Source organism: Rhea americana, unplaced genomic scaffold (assembly GCF_003343005.1).
Source record: "Rhea americana isolate MKP2758 unplaced genomic scaffold, rheAme1 scaffold_53, whole genome shotgun sequence".
NCBI classification, from domain to species: Eukaryota; Metazoa; Chordata; class Aves; order Rheiformes; family Rheidae; genus Rhea; species Rhea americana.
Window position 1 is genome coordinate 4,779,976 of NW_028186679.1, and position 24,623 is coordinate 4,804,598.

Sequence of the window (24,623 nt, forward strand, 5' to 3'; positions counted from 1 at the left end):
GGTATAAAGCTATAGGGCATTCTACTTACTGTATGTGTTATCCAGAAGGCCAGATTTAATCTAAATATATGCACTAGCTCTGACATAAACAGCAGATTTTACACATTATAGTGACTCTTAGCACAGAATTTCATCTGTAGATCCAAAAGTCTGCTAACAGGCTTTCTAAACATGTTCAAAGCAAGTAAGAATTTGGTGGCTAAGGCCACCAAATAAACTGGAAGAATCAAAAATGCAACCGTGGTTCTGGAAATGCATAGCTGGTTCTGCTTCAAGCAATGCAAGAGTTTACAAATTCTCCTCAACACTTAGCTGTATATCATGAAACATAAAACCACATGCAAACAAGAAGGGAGGCTTTTATATTTGATAAGATGTGAAAGACTGGCCTCAGGGTACATCAGCAGGATAAGGAGCTCATGCTCACAATATACTGATGTAGGAAGCTGCCTTATTTTGCCTGTTAACTCTTAAAAGAGACATGACGGAGAAGCACTGAGAACTGAGCAATGAGTCAGGGTCCACCATTCTGGGTTTCACCACTTTCGAGCCTGCAAGTGGTAAAATTCAAGAAGAAGAGACAAGGCAAAAAAATGGTGGTTCTGCAGAAAAATCTACTTCCTTACAACTATGAACATGTTCAGTTGCAAAGAATAATACCTCCTGACATTGCTTTTCACATGGTCTTTGCCTCTTGGTCCTTTTTGCCTCCCTTCTTCCCTCCCATCCTGACTCTAGTGCAGAGGGCTAAATTACAGCTGAGAAAATTCAGCTGAATAGATGAATTTGAGAGCTTTATCTAATGCAATATCTAAATCAATATTTATCCTACAAAATTACCATCAAGACATTGTTTCACTGTGGTGCTAAAAAAGATTAYGACTCAATCACAGCACTATTTCCTCTTACCACAGGAGATTTCTTGTAAGCATCTCATGTGACGCTTATAAGTGAAAAAAAGCACAAGGGTCTCTCCATGTCAAAAGGCAGTTAAAAACTTAAACTCATTGCTCAGGTTCAACAGCTATGTCAAATGACCACAAGGGCTTTCCTAATAAGAGTCTGAGAATCAAAAACTGAAGGGAAAGATGGCCATGAAATCTTGTAGTTCAGCTGTTGTGCATTTTGTACATCTTAGTAAGAAACAGCAAACAGTCCTGGAGTATTATAGCTGGGTAAATAACTTCTAGACAATGCAATAGGAAGTAGCAAATACTGACTGATCTTCAAGCTGGTGCCGTAGTTCTTTCCTTTCTTTTTCCTCTCTTAAAGAAGATTATCAAAATCATTCCCTGAAGCCAAGTTGTATTTTCTTCTTCTGTAAAAATGAATTTATGTTTTTTAATATGTTTCTAGAAAATCTTCATATGCTAATGAAGATGAAGATCATATTTAAACAATTGCCTTTAATGTAACATGATTAGTGAAATAATTGCTATAGAATATGTATTTTTTTTACAGTTGCGATTTGACTGGGACTATAGACAGTAGTTACAATCTATTGCTCAAAGGAAAAAAAGAAAACAAGTCTTAAAGAAAGTAGGGTCTCCCAAGAAACTACTTCAGCTATTTTATTTTTTGCTTTCATTGTACTTACTTATCAGATAGTTGAACATATTATTTCTGTGGAAGAATGAGATCTTAACAGGTGCAACACTGAATTCACAGCTGAGAGCGAGATGCCAAAATGGCTTTCTCATAATTCATATTCTGGGCTCTATAGGAATTTAGATCTTCCCTCAACATAACTGTGACGTCCCAAGCAAATTTGCCCATACTTCCTCCACATCCTTCCTGAGCCCAACGCCTTCCCTACTGAGTCACTTGTACATTAGAGAGGACCACTGGAAGGCCAGTGTGCCCATCTTCCACACTTCCAGGATGAAGATTATTTCTTTCCTGGAACCAAATTCATGTGTCATCTTTACCCTCTGCCAAGTATAATGAGATCAGAGTTCTGTAAGATTTTCACTCGAAAAGGATAAACACATTCATGTTAATATATATTAAGGAAACACACATTAAGTGGAAGCTACCAACATTTACTAGGCTTCTCAAAATGAGTTTTCTGCTACAAAAAAGAAGATTAAATGGATCTCAGCAACTAGCTGGATTTTTATAAATTGACATCTCACCATGAAATCAAATATCAATTACCTTCTAAAGGCAAAATCCAAACATTAGGGTAGCAAATAAGAATTTCACCATTAATTTCAGCAGGTTTACATTGAAGTTTAAGCCAGATAATGCAACTCCAGTGACCCACATCATAATATACTGACATTAACATACTTATAAAAACATATGAAAAACATTAAAAATATAGTTTGAAGGGAGAAAAAAAGAAAGAGAATGATCGCAAACCAGATAGCTGGACAGATATTATGACTGAAAACAAATATATATTTTGTGTGACTATATTCCAGAAGCTTTCCCTTCCTGAATTTCCTCACCTCTCAATTCAGGACCATGTTTGTATTGAATACTTCTATTATAAAAGTTGGAAAAAAAGTTTTTCTGAAGTTTCTGARCAGAAGGAAATAAATTCTCCACTAAATGTAAAGCTTCGCATGATACGTAACTGAGAATTCAAAGCAAGGAATAGCTTATTTTAAAAATAAAAAGGTTGGACTAAGCACCTAAACATCAGGATATTTTAGTTGTTTTCTCTCTGATCTGCAAAGCTTTGGTAGAATTTCAATGAGAGGAGATTTCTCCATTGAGAATTTCAAAGCTGCTTGTTTATGGGAGCATGGAAGCAAAGTTGTTCAAAGGATAGCTGTGCTTTCACCTATGGTCCAAGCCATAAGCAGTAGGTGAGGAGGAATACAAATATATTAGAGAGAAAGAAAAAGATTACCACCAGGTGAAGCAAGCTTTATTATATTTTTAAGAAAATTTCTGTTCAGCTCAACTGCCAAAATGATTTACTATTACTAGGAATACTGTGTCTTTTTTTTGCTTTAAAAAAACTGAATATATTTTTAATATCACTTCAGGTATGACTAAATGTGTGTCCCATTTCCCTTAAACAACAGAAATAAAACTTATGAAGTCTGATTCCAAACAGATAACTCACAAAGACTCCTGGAGTTGTAACAATTCTTTCTTCCTTTTTGACTTTTATAACACTAAATTGCCAGATTATGAAAAAAATATATAACTAAGCAATCAACTGTTCTAGAAATTTATAGTTGGTTTGAATTTAGAACTATTCAGAACTCATATATTTTGGTTTTTTATTAAGGTAAAATTAGGAACCTTTTTTTAAGCCTGCAAATAATCCAGTGCATGGCCAAAGTCAAATATGTAAAAACATAAGAGATGACCATTCTAAATTCCATTCAGATTACAAACTGATCCGGCACTAAAGTTGTAAAAAGGGTTACTGTACATGAAGATTCAAACCAAAAGGAGAGGAGGAATTTTGGACTATCTCAAACAATATTAAGAACAGTCTGTCTGGCTGTGACACAACTTCACTATTATTTTTCACAGTTTTCTATAAAAACTATAATAGAAAAGATATTAGTTTTGCAACTTAAATTATATTTGCTATCAAACAAGTTGCTATAACTTTCCTTTCAGAACAAATTGATAAGACTCTCTGCTATACCTTCTTTGTTTCTATCCCTGACAATATTTTCAAGGTCTCTCGCATTTCCAACAAATCTAGAGGTGTTTCTTGGCCTTCACTTCCACAGAAATCAGTGAGAGTTGAGGAGAATAAACCTTGCAGGACAGGGCCTCAGGAGCTCACATAAGTTGTCTGTAACAATATACTGACATAAAACCCATTAACTGATTGACTTTTAAAGGGAAATAAAGTGAAAAGACTCCCCTTTGTCTGTTCAAAGTACACATATAATATGACSACATGCAAAGAAACCTGCAGTGCTAATTTGCATGTAGATTAGCTTGTAGATACACAGTTGATTTCTATAATATACTGTATGACTGCAAGCTGAAGAGAAACACATGTGCAATAAGACTCCGTATTTATTAACCTTTGCTATAACCATTGGATATTACTATACTGCAAAAGGCAGTTCACGTAGCAAAATTCCTCACACCACCTGCCTCTCTCTTCTGTCTTTCCTCTCTCCTCCTAGGTACATTATTCCTGCAAATATACAATTATTTTGTCATGCAGACTATAAACCAGGGTCCAGAAATACCTCTGAGAAGCTTCTGAAAGGAGCGTCTGTATGGTGGAGGCTCTCAAAAGCACCTCAAACCTCCAGAACTGCCTAAAAACCTTCTTCTTTTACTATACTCTGTCCACTGCAAAGTGGTAAGCACCCATTTTTTCCCCCATGTACTTCAAATTTTTCTCATTTCCATTCCTTCTGTTCACCGCACACTTGTTATTCAAGTTTGAATTATTTTCAATTATATTTTAGCATTTTTCGTGCATGGCCTATTTCTCTGCTTATGCAATTACTGTGGCTAGAATAACTATATTGTTATATGATATTTTAGTTTAACATAGCCAGTCTCAGTGAAAAATACAGATGTGGCCTCCTGCTCCTCTGTGAGATCCTACCCATGTGTCTAGCTCAACAGTTCTGCAACAACAAACATGGTACTTGAATAAACATTGTAAATCAAGCCATTTTGTTGAGAAGAAACCTCTGACTCCTCCTGGTTTGTATGCTACTCTTGTCTTTTGGGTTGGCAACAATAAGATTGTGTTTGCTGTCTTTTGGCTTTGTTAAAACAGCCACAATAAAAGCAGGTACTCCGTGCTGAAAAAAGACAATTTATACATGACATATTTTCTCTATCCTGAATGCCCCAGGCTTGAGTCAGATGACGAGAAATGTTATTTCTGCGAATCTGGCAAAATATATTTTGTTTGTCTGCTATACAAAGAGAAAGAATCAATAACAACAAGAATAAAAAGGTCAAATCAGGCTCTCTTGTGTCAGCGTGCCAACAGGAAGGTCAGCTTACCAAAATCTTGGGAAAATTAAACAAGCAGATCTCAACTTGGGGAGCAGATGGGAAAAAAATCGTGCTCAGGGCTGGTGTGAAGGATATTAAAGATAATGCAATGATTTCTCGTTGGCTTTGGTTTGTTCCCTAACTACACTGTAGATACGGGAATAAGAGTGTATTTTTGTTTCCAGGTATGTATTTATATACATGTACATAAACACGGTTAAAAAAATATCTGATGGGGAACTAATCCTACTGAAGAACAAAGACATAAGCTTTCGGAACAAACCAGTGAATCCATCAATTACTGTCAAAAAGAAAAACCGTATTACCGGAAACGTGCACCTAAACTTTCATGAAAACATCACTGCGCTTAACACACAAGCTGGAGAGCTTAACACAAAGCTGGAGATGCTTTAAGTGAACACTTCCTCATCATATAAAGATTTTGCCACACTACACGCTACACTACGCTTCAGAAACATATACCATGCAAATGACAATTCTACAAAAGAGAAGCATCCTGAGTCTCAAACTTTTCTAATCCAGTCCTTTAAAAACTATATTTATAAAGCAGCTTCTGTCTTCCTCTTCAACGGTGATGTTTAAACTTCTATGAGAAAATGTTCCTGTGAATCATACACCCTCAGAAACACTAATTTTCTGCAAGATACATGGGAATACTGTGATGCAGATGGTATAATACATGTGAAAATCATCATGGTATAATTGCTTTCACAAAAGAGCTTCTTACAGACACAGTGCAATAAAACAAATAGTTGTTGTAATATAATAAGCCAGAGTTACTTCTTGAACTACCTTACCTGTAAAGGTATTTTAATGCAAGATTGGTTCTAAAACAATATTGACAGCCAGGTTTGCAGGGTCATACACTACAACCAATGTAAATTTCAGCAACCTTAACACTTTGAGAGCTTTAAGGTTCTTCATACGACACCTTTCCAGCTCCCTATTGAAACTATTTCCTTTCTCAAAATGACAGCTCTGTGGAGTATTTCCACTAATACTTCAGATTATTATAAAATATATGGAATCAAGACTAAGTACTTTGACATTATATTAAAATATGTTGATACCATCTTTACAAACTTACAAGGAGTTTATTTTCCTTTAAAAGAATACTGTTATTTTTGCTAGCTGAATTTCTTCATTAATCTGACCATGAAATGAAAAGCCTAAATTATTTTAGCCCCAAAATGGGACAAAATCCTAGGAATGTGAATTTAGAAAAAAGCACAAAGGAATCAGAAGCATTTGGGTACCCCAAATAACTTTCAAGTGTCCATCTACATTGTACTTTTAGTTCAGGACAAAAGCGCATTTTTGAAGCAGCTCTTCCAGTTACATGTACTCTGCATGTTTTGGTTTACACCAGAGAGTAATGGATATGAATGGACAAACTCCATTTTTTCAGATTACACCACATCAACAGATGCTCTCCAGAAGTGTATTTTCCATGTTCCAGCTGCTAATGGGCATCCAAGCCACAGCAGAAAATTAAAGATAGCCTAAATAATCCTCCAAAACTCCTAACTGTGCGGGTACGGAGCCTCAGCACTGATTGTCTCTCTCAGTAAATTCACCTGTTTTACAATTCATGCTGGCTGCTGGGGATGGAGACTACATGCTTCTTCAACGGAAGCCACAGTCCAAACAACTTTTATTTCTGGAAAAACCCTGTTCCTACCTTACTTAGTCTATGTCCAGTAATACATAATTTAAATAGGAAGAATAYCATGTGAGAGAGAGAAAAGTTCTTTTTATTTTTATTTTTATTTTTTTTTTACTTTATTGGCATTTGAGTTCTCAATTCATTTTTAAAGCAATAGCATGCCATTTTTATGAATATAAAATAGAGAGCTGTAGGCCTCTCTTAATATAACATGACATAATTTATAAGAACTGTTAGGTACAACAACACGGACTCAATAACTTAACGTTGAATTAAATAGAAGTTTTTGAAAAGAAAGTTACACAAAACCAAAAAAATTAAAGAAACAAAAATTCTTGGATTTAGCTTCAATGCTTTAGTATAAGAATGCTGCACTTGTGCCAGACTTTCTGTATAAAGAATATTAAAATTATAAGAACAAAATTGAACGTATTCATAATTGATTGTTTGGATAGTGACATTATGGTAAATTCTATAAAGGCATGATATATTCAAAAGGAATCAAGAACATCCTACATCTCCTTTTAACATCCTTCCAGAAACTTCCCTCTTGAACTTACCTATGGTGCAGTTCTTGAACTCTATGTCATCTATTGCTGCTCCTCCTCCTAGGTCTCGGGTACGAATGCCTTCAAAAAAAACTTCAAAATTCCTCAGCTTCCCCAGATGTAACTCAACTTTCGTCCATTCATCACTATGATTTCCTGAGTCACTCCATATTTTCACAATTCCATCATCAGTCTGGAGCATAAATAAAAGGTGTACTGTTAGATACATATAAACTACGAATTACCAAATACTAGTTTTTGTACAAGAGAGAGAAGATTCTGGAATATACTCCTTCAGTTTTGTTAAGAAATAGTGAACAGATGATTTGTCAGGAGAGTAGGGAAAAATAGCAAGATGAAATGATTACTATACAAATCACATTAACTTCAATAATAGATGGAGTCTCAGAAAGAAATCGTCATGTGTATGATTGAACTCCAAAACAGTCTGATCTGGTAGAGCTATATTTAGCTTCGTATAATCCTGAGATTCATTCTTTGTGTTTAGAACGTATTACTGCATGCAAAGCTAGTCTTTGGTTTTAAAGTTAGGCTACCAGAAAGGCAGAATCTTTAAAAAGTTGCAACAATGGTAGTCAAGAGAGAAAAAAATCTAATGAATATAAAATATTTATATGTTTGGTACAATTTGTTTGAATGGAAATAGTACTTTTCTGATTTTCAAACATGCTAATATATTTAAAAGCTTTTCCTTAAAAGCTCAGTCATACCATACTAAATGGCAAATCTGCAGTAAATAACACGCTTCATTTTTTAATAGCAGTATTAGAATGCAAATACACTAATTTCAGTTGTTGAGAATAGCTGATCCATATATATGATACTGTGAATAAATATTTGCAAAAGTTGTGTATATGTTTCAGTTTAAATTTCTTTATTACTATGTGACTAATCATCCAAAGTGTAAATCAAAAAAAATTATTGGCTAGTCTTTCCTTATCAAAACCCAGCAATACTCTAAACAGGCTTAATAAAAGCACCAGGTGATGCAGCAAACCACTAAGTGCAATGCATAATGAATGTTTTAAGCAAGCAATGTATGAACACACAAAATCTAAGAAAAATAGAAACAAAAGTAAAAATAGTCAGGGAAACAAAATAATTACATTTATTTATACATAACGAACCTGTTAAATAGGTTTATGTTAATAAGATTGTCTGATGCATATTTATGATGAGAGGAATAGAAAATGAAGCTAGGTGTTTTTGATATTGTATGCCAAGTAGGAAAGTGCAGACAAGAATACACAAAAATATTATATTAGCTGATTCTGAACTGTAGAATTTGCAGTATTGTTCATATTTTTCAGAAGAAGGTCCTCAGACCTACCACAGCATGGAAAAACAGAGATGTAGCTTGATGATGGAAATCATTATTAATTGCAGAGGTGTTAGTTGAAAGAATGGTGGTTTTACATTAAATTGCTCAACAGGAAAGAAAATACAGGGAAGGGTCTCCACCAGCAAAATCCATAGCTACTCAGCTGAACAAATCTGTATACACATAATGGTATTGTAGCAGCAGAGGAAGCAGTTCTAAGTCATGATGACTGAGCACACAAGCATCTACAGAGGCAAACTTAGGCACTGCTTCTTTAGTTATGTCTCATTGGTTTAAAGCCAGTGACACACTCTGTTAAAGGGAGAAAATGATATTAACAGCACTTTGTTGGTGCTTTGATGGYTGATGACAGTCACGATTTACTTAATGTATTTCTCACAATAAGATTTCTAAAYCTTTTTATTTAGATTGTCAAAGATMCAGTCATTCAATAGGGCATGCCAAGCTCCTTTCAAATCTATAATCAATACAACTATGGGGGACTGGAATAAGAATGAATGCGAGATCCTCTCTAAAAATTCCAATTACGTTTCTTCCTGAAAATAGTTATAAATGAAAAATTTTCTGTCTTTGTAGAGGAGCCTAGGCTATATAGAGCTCAAAAAGGGTAAATATAGTAATGAAAGTTGATTTTAATAGTAGTAAAATTTTCTGTYAAATCTAACTTAATTTTATTCACATATTTTTCTTCTTCAAGAAATATGTAGTAATTTAATTATTTCAGTAACTCCAAAATATCCATTCCATTGATTCTAATCTTTTTGAATAACCTCCAAAACAGGATTATATATTTTTAGKGTAATTTGTTTAGTCTGGAAAAATCTATCCATGACATGAATAAAATGGATGAATATGAAGAGTTACATTTGGCTATACTGTCTCCACCATGGAATACAAAACAAAACTTACAAGAGTAGCACTTTGTAGCATTTAATCCATTTGTTGTCTCTTGAACCTATTCTGTCTGACCTTGAGAACTCTTTGGAATGGGGAACTTTCCAAAACATTATTTATAAGAAATTATAGATTAATTTTACAAAAGCATTTTCAGTGCTGTATATTGACAGGGGAATTTAAGAGATTTAAAGTGAAGCAGATATTAATAATACTAAATGATAAAGGAATTCCTTTCAATTAGTGCATTTAAGTGAAAAAGAAATACTCAAAACTTGTAGGCATTGCAACATTAAATCCCAATTCTATAAAAATTGTATGTTTAAGTTTGGATGATAGAAGTCAATAGAGCTTCTTATAATATATAGAGATGAATATTTATATAAATTTCAGTGGGTGTTAAATGTAGCACAGTTAATGATAAAATGGGTCTCAGTTCTGCTCTTAGGCAGATTTTGATTGATTTCTTACTACATTTTATTACATTATATTCTGTTTTGACATGTTACATTTATCATGCTGATTTCTGAGTAAAGGGTGCTGCTAATAACAGGTAATACTGGTCACATTTCTTCATAAAAGTGCGTGTAAGATGTGTTAGCAATCAGTTTACACTAGGCATCATAACCATAAAGTAACAAGACTTTATGCAATTATGAGAACTTTAGGGCATTCTTTTAACAGTGAAACACTGAAATATGAAGAAAACTTTCTGCTAAAAAGAAAATAGTCAAAGAGAACCTTTACAAAAGCAAGAAGTGATAGCATCCTTGCACTTGACAAGACCTTAAATACAAGTACCCAAATAAAACGTAGACGAGAAAGCTGCTTCTTCCTCTGGCTGAGTTCAGGCAGTAGCAATTTCTGTACTATAGCAGCTCTTCACAAAGCATGAAAGGCTGGTTTTTACTTGCTCAGCTATAGCTATACATTTGAAAACAAAAAGAAATCTCATCTGCTGCATARCAGCATGAAGGCTTTTCTACACCGGAGTACAAAATACAAGCCTTGCACATCGTGTGCTGGAAACAACCGAGGAGAAGGTGAGAAAGGTGAAGACAGAGTGAGGTTTGACACCACTCCTCTCCCTAGGCCCAGAAACTGGAGCTGGCTTGGCTATATCCTTTTCCGGATACGTACTTGGCAAGAGAAGACCATAGTTTGAACTTTATCAGCTTTGTACATTTCATCTCATGAATTATTGTTTTGTTTTCTGCATTCTCCAGCCATTTAATCTGTCTAGTGCTTTGGCATTTCTTTGATATCTTTGGAATGTGTTTGCTTCAAAACCAAACACAAATATGACCTGAGGGAGAAAATCAGTCTGTGCATCCAGACATCCTGTGACCTTTTTCAACCGTATATATGTATCGATATAACAGAGCTGTATGACAATCAGAAGAAATGTGTCTCAGTGTAGAGGAGGCTGGAGGCCTTGTTTTTATGAAGCTTTTCTTCTGCTGACACATACACATACTGAGTGTCTGCACTGCTACTCAACCTGGGCCGATGGCAAAAGTTCCAGTCTACCTCTACGTTCCATCAGACTGATAAAAATTGATTAAGATCTGTTGCTTTGACATAAAAGTGCCAACTGKAAACCAGTTTACCTGAAAGCAAAACTCCTATCTGTCCAATGAAAAGGCCAAGCTGAAGTTCTGAATTTGAAACTTGATTGTAACTTTTGTCTATCAAATATATGTAAGCCTTTGAAAGAAAGAGAACACTAGATCCCATTGATGCAGAATTCACAAGCAAAATATTTTTGACCTTGGGCAAAGTCTCTTATCTCTATTTTGTCTAGAATAATAATGTATTATTAGTCGATTATTATCTTGGGCAAGATATCTCATTTGACAGTAAAAGACAAATGATGGCACATCACTGCTACCACATGACCACTAACAATTTTTTTCTGTTCTGACTAAAATCTTATGCTGTCTCTTTGATATCTTTTTGTGGATTTCTCCCTCAGCTGAGGGGAAATGTGGCCAAAAGAATTTAATATTTCTTTCTTATATTTCCTTTTACAATCACTGTGAATGCTYCACAACCTTACATGCCACTGAAGCTTGTAGTTTTTTCAGTGCTGATATTCTTCTAAATCCTTATATGGTCTATATTCACATTGTGTAAGCTCTTTCTGTGTAACATCTCAAAGAATATCAAAAGTTAAAAATTCTGGAGAAGTTCTCATTATCTCATGGATTGAGAATTACTAAAACCTTCATCTAACTCTTGTCTTATGGTCTACACAGCCCATTCTTTAGACTATTTTTCCTCTTTGTGAACTAATTTCACCTTTCCTCTATAACACCAAATATTCTCTCTACAATATCAAAATAAAACATATCAATATGTCCTTTATACTGTAATATTCACTTTATCTTTTATTCACTATCAAGAAGCTCCTTCCTGTGCTGGTCTGACGCAGGATGCTGTAATCCATTGTGCATTTATTACCTCTTCACATTTACAAATCCTGGTTTCCTTCTGTGCCCCACTTCTGTTTTGGGAAAAGAACCATTTCTTCTTTCTTTGCTGTGAGGTCTAGAAGAAAATCTTGCCAACAGTTAAGATGTGAATGCGCTTATGTGACTTGTAGTCAGGATGACCAACATTGTTCCATAGTTTCTTTGAAAACCCAGGGAATCGGTCTGTCAGTCCAGTAGTCTCTCTTCCTATGTCTATACATCTGTCARTGCTTCAACTATAATATCTAATATTTAATTAACGCTTGAATAATGAATACTTTGGGAGGCAATAATTATCATTTTGTTCATGTTTAGCATGGCATTTATATCATTGAACTAACAAAAGGACTTCCAAGTATTATAATGAAAAAACAATAATTGTTTGCCTGTTCTTGGGATTTCAGGTATTTTACTTACGTAAATAAATATAGAATCACTAGAACTTTCATGAAAGAAGGAGGTGCACAAAGTTATTACAAGAGCAGGCAGCAGTGTCACTATACAAACATAATTACAGCAGTCAGAACAGCCCAAATGTTTCAGGACATCGAAAACGAAACAGTAGTGTTGCCCTATTAAACCTTTCGACAGACACCAAAGTATTTTGGGGTCCAACAGGTTAACCTTGTAAAATGTATCTCTATGACAGAAAGGAGAGAAATTTAATCACATTTATCAGCAATGTGATTCATTATAGGTCCTGACTGTGATAAACTAACTTAAGCATATTTATTCCTGAACTTCCAGAATAGTAGAAAGGGAGAGAACCAGCGGTCACAATATCCTTAATGATCACCTAATCCTGCTGCAAACAAAAACATTTAAAAAGAGTCTTTGTTGGTCATATACACAACCTTTACAGAATAAGTGGACCCTAGACCACAACAGAGGAACACCTGCTGTTTTTCCACGTGTATTTATACTTTGGACTTATCTGTACATTGTATGTGATCTACCATTTATTGGTTCAGAGCTGTTGCTGGGCAACACCTCTGAAAAGTTGCTAAGAACAATTTTTTTACAATCTGTTTAGTAATTTGTAGTTTAACAGCACTTGAAATCAAGCTGAGAAATTCTGTAAATCCAATCTAAATGACAGATCAACTCACAAAATTTCTTTTCATCACGAAAACGCACACCAAGATCACCAAAAACAGATGTGAAAGAGGAGGTTTTAGTTGCAGGCTCTGAAAAGTTATTATTAACTGCATGTCACTGCCCTCTATGGGTCAAATGCAGTGGAAGGTCAAGTTGAGGTGATAAACCGACATTAGGGTAAACTTAGGAATAATGGATTTTTCCATTAACTTGTAGCAGTAGGTCCTATTCTTTCACTGTCCCATCATGCTGAGTGATATCTGCTCTGACTATAGGAGAATTACATCTATAAAGACAGTAAAATGTTTAGATCTGTACATTTATATGCCTAGGCATATTGGTAAATTCCCATTCATATTCAGAAGATTTTTTACCTACCTTCTGATAGTCTGAGGGGAGTTATTTCTTAATGATTTCATTACATTGCAATTCAGAATCTTATTCATGCTTGCCTTCATCTGAAGAGCTATCTAAAGTGGTTATAACCTCTCTGCTGAGAAGTTCAGGAGGAAAGTATATCTTACTTGGCTCAATATCCTCATGAATTCACCTGAGGAAATTAAGAATGAAGAAAAGGGAAGGCTTTCTTCCTGTCTTTTACTATTACTGTTACTTTAATTTTGCAGCCAGTTTTTCCTATGCAGCACAGAACCATTATTACTCTTAAGGCTACATTTCTAACAGTCAGAACACTACTAGGAACTGAATCTAAAGCATGCAGGAGTATGTAATTCTCCATTACATGATATTGCAAAGAAACTTCTTATGAATACACTTTCCACTCTCTTATGAATATGCTAAGTATTCCAGATGCAATTTAAAAGTCCTGCTATGAGACAATCTTCCTTGTTACTTCTGCAGTCAAATAGCAATGATTCCCAGCTTTTGTTCGTCATCTGTACCTCTCCTTCTATTCATGTTCTGGGCTAAGATGGGTTCAAAATCTTTCCCTGGTTCATATGCATCTGTTTTTTACAACAGGAGAGCCACAGGAAATGAAACTGGGTTTACCAAATGGATAGAGGCAATGAAACTTTTGCTAAATATTCCTGGCTTACTCAAATCAAATACACTTGATGGGTTTTTATCAGAAATAGAATATTTTCAAGTTATTCATCAAAAAACTTAGTTGTTTACTATTAATACTGTTAAGAGACTTCTAGGATTCACAGAATCCTGAAACACAATGTAAATTTACCTGTCATTACTCATTTCTCTGCTTTTTGATACTTTTTTACTCTGCCTTTTATAAGAGTATTTCAGAAACGCAGTCTACTTTTTAGATTGAATCTTCTATGTTGCACATTTCATTAACTAGTTAACTAATAAAAATTTTAAATGAAGTTTTGCTTTCCTTGATATAGTAGCCACCTTAAAACCTTGTGATGATTGACTAAAGAGTTTAAAGGAGTATCTATGATGAGATCCGCTCTTTCTTGCTTCCTGCTTTTACTCAGCAAGGAGTGGAACAYGATCCTTCACTTATGTACATTGAGGCAAAAGAAGTTTGAAGGAAGAAAAATTACAACTTTTGCTTTTCTTTTGCCCATATTTTAARCATGCTTTTCTATTTAGCTGTAGCTCTGCAAATAACTGATCAGTGAACRTCTATCTGCTTATTTGGATCTTGTTGCTTGGGAGTGCCCTATTTTCAGAAAGTGCTGACAGGCTTCCTAATAGATTTGGGCCTTTGWTACCTCAACACTGCAACACATTGCATCTTTAATGATTTCCTAGRAGTGAGTCCTTTATTCGTAGCTTGCAAAAAATACACACTAAAATGCAGTAAAAGTGAAGACTGATACTTCTCTTAAAAGAAAATATCTGAATTATTGTGTCATCTTCATGTAAAGCTATTTTCAAAAGCCCTTGACAGTTTCGAGCTCTCTTTTCATTTCTCACAGATTTTCTCTTAAAACTTAACTTCCTAAAAGAATATTGTTTCAATTATTTGAAAATATTCAGTCACTGAGCCCTACAGAGTTGGGCCTTATATTACATTCAAGCCAAAAAAGCTCTACMTCAAACACCTAGACCAAACCACATAAAATCTCAAATCAGTAAATTGATTTGTATGGGACAAAATATGTATTAATTTATATGTACTGAAGTCACTCAAGATTTGAACTTTAGATTCACTTTTTTTTTTCTTTTTTTCTCCAGTAGAATGACATTATTTACTTATTACTTGATTTGTATATACTTCCTCGGTTTTTAGTTTGGATCTTAGAGATAAATCAAGGAAAAGGCTGTTTTCTGTCTGATTCAGTAGAAGTAGAAATTTTACAGCACTACCTATTGTCTTGAAATTCTCAGTGTTCAATATGGTAGACTATACATGAGATCAACTGGTTGCACCAAAACAGAGTTCTAAATGGTTAGATCATTTCTGCCTGAAAGAGGAATTAGATGGCCAGAGGAGGAGGAGATTGTTGTTTTTTTATRCTACGTTACTGACAGTTTGAGAAACCAAAGTAGAAAAAAAAAATCCAAATGGCTTAATACAGGAAAAGTAACCAAAAATAGGAAATAAAATGAGACTCTTCAAGAAGCTGGCAACAGGAAGAAAAATGAGAGTAGRCAGTAAGGTCATGAAAATATGAGCTATGAATGAGCATGCCTGTCCTCTGGCACGCTGTCAGTCACCATGCTGACAATAGTTCAATACAAACAATCCCCTTGGACTTTATAACAGTACTAGTTACAGTAACTCATCTTAGCTTTGACAGGCTACTTTACTTTAGAGAAAGACGTGTACTATGTAAAATTTGGTATGTGTATGCAAATACAAGCAAAACAAGTAAAGCCTTCACTCATGTTGTTAATCATGTAGGAAAATCCAGGTAAAGCAATAGTTACATACTACTATGTACTTAGCTTCTGCTTTGAGAATTTGTCTCTCCAGTTTAGTAAGTCTATAGAAACTTGTGGTTAAGATTACCATCATGCTTAGAAAATCACTGCTAATTATCTTAAGGCTGAAGCACTGCATCAAGCATACAATTTCAAAATTAATAAATCCACCTAGAAGAGCTCTGAGAGAGACAAACAGAAACAAATTCCACAAAGGGAGATCTTTTAAAGTTTAAGGTTGTGCTTTCCTTCACTAAGCACACTGAGGGATTCTGAAATATTCAGCAAAGAAAGAGAGGTGCCAAAAGAATTAAAAAATAAAATAAATAAATAAAGCAGATAACAAAACTGCAATAATCTGCGCAGTAATGATCCAAAAAGATGGGAAAATCTAACAGAACAGTAACACAGCAAAGTAGATTTTACTTTATGGATAGGCTGCTGAAAGTTTACTAAAGTTCCACTAACTTCAGTGGAGATTCATGATACTCAGCACTGAAAAGAATGTATTAAAAATAAGTTTCTCCCCAGTTTTCCAGAGACATATGCCATATGCTGTTTAGTATGTTTCTGCCTTCTATAAAACCACTCAAAAACAGAAAATCAAGATGATCAAATGATGTCTCTATCCTAGCAAAATGTATACTGCCTAAGTATGTTAGTATGCATGAAAAATAGGCTTCACTTTTAAGGATAACTTACAAAATTGTATAACTGCATTTTCACAGTGAAAAGAAGGAAAACAGCAAGATGAAACACTGATTTTTCAGCCTTCTGGCTTTTTATTAGAGAGTCTGTATGTATTAGWCTCAACAAATTTTTATAATCGGAGTTAATGACAAAGCCCATCCATCCACACCCTTCATTTCCTTTGTGCAAAACAGTAAGATAATTTTCACTCTCTGAAAAATCATTTTCYCCATTTTTAATTTCCAAAATTAAAATTACTGTAATAAAGGAGTTGTATTTCAGTGAGCAATATGCATTCTAATGAACAATTTTGTTAAATAAACTTCTACCACTGATGAAATTATTTTAAATATACCAATTCTGGAATTCTGCAACCTCATAGTAAATACCTTTCAGAGTATCCAAAGGCATTAACAGTTCACCTTACCATGAGTCCCAGCACTCATAATATTTCTAAAAGCTAAATGGTAAGATTCTTGGCTCTTAGTTGTAAATTCTTAAAGTCAGCTTCAAAAACACCTCAATAAGAAGTGACTAGTAATTCAGCTGGAGAGAGGATTTTTTTTTTTTCAAGTAGGTACAAGGGTCCAGGAATGYCAATTAAGTAGCTCATTAGGAAAGATGAAATTATAGTTAAAAATCCTTTATTTTGAGAAAGAATTCTATACTAGGATTAAAAGAGTAACATGATGATTCTCTTCAAATTATTCTGTAAATACCATCTTATATTTTCTGGTTTATCCTGTCAGAACTATTAAATCTACAAGATTTCATTAAACCCAGCTTTCATTTATAACCAGYAAAACTCTTCTGTTTCCTGTTTGAATCTTTTCACATAATACTTTCCATCAAATATGCCTCTTTGTGCTTTGGCTCTCAAAATACGTCTTAATTCTGTACATTATCCTTACCAGTTAGGATGGAGTAACAGAACAGCTCTTTGTAAAAGCCAGTTCATTATGCAGCTTGTACTACTCTGTCCTGTCTTTAGACAACTTTTCTCTTCGTATGGAAATTTTTTTCATTGCTCTCTAGCATAATTCACCTCATTATTATTTTCTTTTTTAGATAGTATAAGGGATACAATTGTGATTGCTTGAATTTCTTTTTTCAGTTCATTCTACTGCTAAGTTTGAGTAATAGTAAGCAGCAAAGCCATTTTTTATAATCCATCAGTATTTGCAGCAACTTAGTTTAATTTTGTTTCAAACCCTGTCACACATTTGTTTCAATCTTTTTTTTTCAGATTTCTTCAGTTTGTTCCCACTGCAGAGCTAAGGCAACTGTAATTCTGTGAAAAAAAAAAAAAGCTAATATTTGGAATAATCAATGTTACAAAACCTCTAAGAAGACTTTGAATAATTATTACCATCTGTAGTGCCAAACATAGTAACAGTATGCCAGACTTTGTATAATGACAGATCCTTGGATTATAAAAGTCAAACCTCTATTTATACTGACTGCCTAAATATATGCAGAAAATATACAGTAAAAGATGCAATAAAAGTTTATAAATCAAAATCATAACAAGGTGATATCTCATGCAGAAATGAGATAATCTCAAACATGTCGTGTTTCTTCTGCTATAGGGCATATTCTGAAGACCCCATACGTGAAGATATAAAATGCAATATCATGTATCAAATTGCAGTTTTTTATTACACAGCCTTAACTCATGCTCTTCCACATATCTTGATTGCAAAAGCAAAGATCTTCAAAACAGTGTTGATGGATCTTATCACTTCTTAGCATTTAAGAACTGTATTTTAGATCACCTTACCTTCCTGTTTTTGCATTAGTGTCCTCTTCTATCAGTTGGGTAATGGAAAGAGAGGAATAATATAAATTAGTCTTCCAGATAGGATGTGGATGCCACTACTAGCTTTAGACTTGAYGGTAACATCCACATTGCAGCCTCATTTCAGAGCACCCATCAGAAAAGGAGCTGGGCAGACACAGCCTCTGAGTGTCTTGCAAAGTCTGGCATGCAACCAGCCATGGTGAAATTGGTACATGGGCAAAAGTCGCACCTCAGAATCGCAGAGTGCATGAGATATGGCCAATGTGTCTATTTCCAGGATCTCCTCTAGTAGGATTGTGAACCACCTTTTTTCATGCATGTCTGTGCTCATGTATTTCTGTACGTTGTTTGAATTCAGTCAGATGGTGCAGAGTTGCTTGCTGTTGGCAAAAGGCATCTGCTGTTGCATGTGAAGCATGTTAGTCTAATCAACTGTATGGATTGAAGCACTCTTTGAGTGACAGGCGTCTTCCTTCCATGGGCAAACAGATGTCTTGCTCATGGGACTAGCTTTTCTTCTTTGAAGCTTTGACAGTGAATGAGTAATGGACTTCATTTTCCCCTTCAAAGGCTGGACAGCTGTGACCCTGACACTACAGTTTCTCRAGTAAGAACCATCTAATTGTATTTTTACAATAACAAATTAAACTAGTAGGTCTCTAAAGCTTAAACACATACTGGAACAAAATATTTAGCCAKGTGAGGAGAATCTTTGCATGTTTCCCCTATGTGATAGGTGTACACCAGAAGGAAAGAAGAGTATATGAGAATGTTTCCTGCTGTAAAAGGGGAATAGGATTTGATGTCTCAGAAGCTGTTCTACAGCCCAATGTTCCTATGTCATGTCTAATATTTATCTCCCTTCAGGCAGCTCTGAGAGGTAGGTTTCCTGGCTGTCATCGCAGTCTGTAATGATAGTGATTGTATGGATTAACTATGTTACATCTGACTGACTGCCTTCATGAACAGCGACCTCTGGATACCTAAATCTCTTTGCTRGTACTGAGGTACATTCCTGCACTACATTTTAAAGGACATTAWCATGACGAGACAGTCAGAAGTATTTTTCTAATCACAATGTTGCAGTGTTTTCAAAATTAATTCCACTAAGTGAGAATCACGGACTCAATCTGTATGAAAGCCCTCTCAGCTCTTTCAAAGGTGAAAATTTGCTCATTGAAGAATTATAGTGTTACCATTATTGCTATTTTGTAAAATAAAAATCCTAGGGCAAAGCCAATTCATTTGAATATAAACATCTGGGATCTTTCACAGAATTTACACATTTTTTTTTGTTTTGGTTTAATGTTTCACTTTAGTGATTCACCTCAAAAATTACTTTGTTTCTGTATATGTAAACTGAACGTAATAACTGTAAAACATATCATTAMAGGGACTCTGCTGAGAAACAATTTACAGCTTTGGAAAATGAGTACATACATTTGCTGTTAACACATTTTCAAAAAAACCCAGATTTCTTAATGGCAAGACAATAAAATCRTAAGACTAGCAATAGTAATTAACTCTTGTACAATGACTTTAAAACTTGTACAGTTTTACTGAATATTTACTGAATATTGTCACTTCTTCAAAGTGACAAGTCCGCAGGGCAAAGATTGACGTGAATGTTCTGTACTTGTTACTGAAAAGGAACTTAATRTGCATTTGTGCATGAGAAGCGTGAGAGAGTGATTATTGTCAGTCAGATGTCATCCTCTCTTTGACACAGTGGGATGTTCACTCGGATATAACTGCACTTTTGTGTATGTGTGTGACATTTACCTCTACAGCCTACTCATATTCCTATTAGAACGTTCTTTTCCATTTGATTGTGTTGCTTTTGAGTTTGTAGAAATATAGAACAGATTCTCTGGGATATTGGACAAACTAGACAGGCTCAAGGGAGTCAGAACAGGAAGGCTGAAAAAATAGCAAGCTCTTCATACAGTCAGGGCTTGATTACATGTTTTTCAAGCTGCACTGTGAATTGCTCCTGAGCAAAGAGACATCTTTAAGAGGAATATTCAAGTCCTGTCTCTGTAATATCTGAGGGATACAATTATTTATTTCTTAAAGATTGCCATGGAAGCAGAGATGTGATTTAAAAATCTAATTTACAGTTACAGAATATATTCTCTACAAATTGAGGGCTCATAACTGAACAAACATTTTCATGTTAAAGCATTTCACTTTCCCTACTTCTCTYCCCAGTGGCTACCACTACTCTTCAAGAACATATAAAGTTCTTGATATATAAATATATAAAGTGTGTTTGGGATGTAGAAGTTTAAAGTTTCCAAATAGATTCATGAGATCTGGGTGTTTGTACTGCCAGCATAGATCTGAAATATTTGTGCAATTATCCAAAAATATTTACTCAATTATCCCAAATCTAAATATCTATTGAGTAACATTTTAGAATGTACCAATGTATTTTATTGAATGTTTTATAGTACTATTTGATAAGATATTACATACAGTTAAATTTCTACAGGGAACTACAGGCCCTTTTCATTTGMTCTCTTGTAGGTATTTACTTTGGGATGAGATAAATCGTACTCAGCACTCTCTTGAACATGCTGCAAAACCCAACATTGACAAAGAGAGTCTATGGTTACTGTCTCAATTACTACGCTGTACATATCTACTTTTAGCTACTGAAATACCACCCATACTGTGACAAAGTACCATTTAAGAGCAAGTCTTGCAATTTTAAATTATTTCTGAGACAAGAAATTTAATTGGCTGAAGGAAAAGTGGATGACAGAATGTAGAAATATTTGGTTGCACCACATAGAGGCAGAATGATAGCTTTGAAAACAAGCACTAACCAGACTTAAAAGAGAATTTGTAATAACTTTCAAGCAGTCAAACATAAATATAAATAAAACTAAGAAAGAACAGGAAATTCAGTGGCATTTCCTCCCCCCCTCCAACACGACAAAAAAGGCATGGACATGGCTTATTCCATTATCATTTTGGTCTTCAATGAAAAGCTAAGGGTCCCTCCCTGAGGTTCCTCAAACTTCTTCCATTTCTTCCCAGTGCAGCAAGTGTTACATAACCCATTTCCATTTTACAATTTCAGTACCTGTGATAAGCCTGATTTGCTATTTCCATTTTTCTATTTTTTTCTAGATATTGCAGACAGTGCAGAAGTTCAGCATGAGCTCTCTAAATGGTTTATTCCCTAAAGCTAATAAGCACAGAACTAATTATCAGAAGAATATAAAGCTCCTTTTGTGAACTGAGAAAATAGTGCAACATTAAAAAATGCAAATCAAAGGAAAAATATGACCTCTGAATGAACAAACAGCTCTAGTGAGAGGGAGAACTCCAGTGGATTCACGATATAATGTACTTTGCTCACCTTTCCTGCCACAAAAATTCAGAAGACGATATTTTAACCTGAAGAAGTATAAGAAGTTCCTACATTAATGGCATCGTACAGGTGCTACTGCAAGATTTTTAGCTGACTGGTACACTTTTAAAACATGAATTAGGTGATTTGCTTTAAGGTACTTGGCATCATTTAGCACTGTGTGCCTTCTTGTCTCACTACAGACTCTCCAGTACTTTCTTCCTCATGTGACCACAGCTTTTCCAGATGTCATTTGCAGGACCATTCAGATTTTAAGTTAAGCACAGTAAAGTTTTCCATTCAAGCTGAAACTTTAAGATTGGTCTGCTGAAGATAGCTCATCTCTTTCAAACTCTCTGCATCGTAATGGTCAAGAGATTTCAAATCTTGCCTGAAAAAAATATTTCATCTCCTTCTACAACAAATCTTGGTACAACTTGGAAGGAGCCAGCAATACTGACTTAAACAGAGTATATCACTGACGAAGGCAAAGCTTAGGTTAAAATAAGTACAGCTAATGAGTTAGGAGAAGATTTTCGTTAGTTGTTAGATCTGCTAATCCCTCAACATAGCCTACATAAYCCTAAAGCAGCTAGGCTGAAAAAAAGCAGAATTATACACACACTCTTAGTAATGCTTGAAGAACACAGCTGGAACATTAAGTGTTAAAGGGACGACAACCTACTTGAATCATTTTGTGACTGCTAATAAGCATTTTGATAGCACACTTCTGCTACTGAACACAATTCTGAACTGAATCACATTGTCAAAAATTTCAGAATGATGATGTGCATAGGAGAATGTTTCAAATCTAACAAGTATTTCCATGTCATAAATWACAAGCCTCTTCTTCTGTTCATTGGTCAATGAAATGAATTATATGGTTCATGTATCTAAATTCAAATGTTACCTTTCTGGATTACACCAGAAGTTATCTGAGGAACCTTCTCTCCCATGTAGATTCAAMTAGATTAAGCTAGACAAAAGTAAAACACAAGGTTGTGCTGTTCAGGTGTAGGTAACAGGTGAGAAACCCAGGTGAAAACCAGATAACATCTAAATATACACCACAGAGTTTCACGGGATAAATGACAGAGCTGCTTTWTTATACCAAGGCTCAATGAAACAGGCAATATAAAACAACTGCCCAAGTGAGACAGTATCAGTGCAGAGAATAGAAGTTGAAATAAATTGTTTAAAAGCTGCAAGATGCTTCACCTTTGTGCCTAGATGTATGAATTCAGCCAAAAATAGATCAAGTACTTTTGTAGGTCTATTTCGCTGTTATTTCAAACAATAAAASACAGTGTTCAGCAAATACATTTTTTCTTAAACATCATCTATATACTGAAACATTCTCCAAGCTCTGCCTTTAACTGAAACGTTAGATTTCTCAATTACATGAGTAGAGAGTACAAGGTTACCATAGTATTTCCAAATAACTGTATATTACACTGTTATTAATGAATCCTCACACTAAAACTGAAAATACAGAAGTTAATGTCATAGTGATACAAAATAACTTTTTAGTCYTAAAAGTTTACTGCTGCTTTTGATGACATCTACATACCTGCCCAAAAGACTTGGACCTAYCAGCATACATTTGTATACAAATACGAATACTAGTAGAATTTAAAAACACAATGCAGGAATAATATATCAATATACTTCAGAAATACTTCAAAGCAGTAAGAGTGGAACAGGGATAGCATACTTAAAACACATTGATTTCTTCATATTTCAATAGTAGGCTTGAAATATGCAGATTAAGTATTTGAGTATATCCTTTTGTCACCTTGTTCCAATATCGTGCAACACAGAGAAAAAAATTATACAACCACTAATTATGTGTCTTCAATATGCATTCTATCATTATGAATATTTATTTGCAAGTGTACACTCTATTATGATGACTCACTGCACTCTGGTGCTGAACACTAGACATTCGTGATCTYACTGTTTTATTCAGGAATGAAGTTCTATTTTGATGGCTAGGCCTCAGAGCACGCAGTAATGAGGAGTAAAAGAATTTCAGCTAAAAGAATTGCAGTTCTGAAAGTGAGCTCAGAGAGCTTGGTAAACATCAGTCGCCAAGGACAGTCAGTAACTTCAGATATCTTGATATTTAACAAAGCTGATATCAGGAAAAGGTGCAGATATAAAAATATAGAAATTATTTAAAACCTACATATCATCAAATAAACACAGATTCACAAAGTTATTTATTAGCACTGAAATTACCAAGACAGCTCAACTGTCTTGAAACCTGACTGAGAACTCATCTGTACAAAATGAATGGTATCGTACAATTGTGTAAGCCTAAGTTTCTACTGCTGATTTGGTTTCACAAGATCTTTCCAGAAGGGTTGTCTCCCCTTTACATTTCAATGAGAAGAACAACTGCCACAGAAAAAATGGTTTTGGAATTAATCGTAAAGTGACAGCTGTGAAATCAAAATTCCACCTGTTGTTGCAATGATAAATGTGTATAGAAAACATGTAATTTTGCAAGAGAAGAAAACTAAGACTATTTGTATTTTGTATTTCACACTCCTCACTGTTTTCCTGTTGTTATGTGTGTTCTATGTTCTATCTGTATTAGAGCCTAGCATTAAAACTAAAGGGCAAAGAACTCTCCTTATTTGTTAATTCCATAGAATCTCAGCACATAATAAAGGTCATTCTTTTTCTCATATTCATTAACCTTTGAAAACTTCCCACATTGTTTAAAAATCCTGGAGCTAAAGTAAAATTAGTTTCACAAACAGAGTAAGAGCCTAAAATATTTTTATACRTGGGAAGTAGGGGCAATTTTTTAGTACGTATTTTTTTTTCTTTTAGTATTTCTTCTGAAGGAAAAACAGAATATATTGCKCAAACCACACAGTTACACCCACGTATTCCAGA

General features: G+C 34.6%; 1 protein-coding gene across 2 annotated transcripts in view; it reads right to left on the bottom strand.

Moving 5' to 3' along the window:
* Positions 1–24,623, bottom strand: part of MALRD1 (MAM and LDL receptor class A domain containing 1) — a 278,483-nt gene that overhangs the window by 92,907 nt on the left and 160,953 nt on the right. For both annotated transcript variants that reach the window (XM_085318263.1, XM_085318262.1), the window contains one exon: positions 7,195–7,375. In XM_085318263.1, the coding sequence (XP_085174389.1) occupies positions 7,195–7,375 (181 nt within the window). The remainder of the gene's footprint in view (positions 1–7,194; positions 7,376–24,623) is intronic.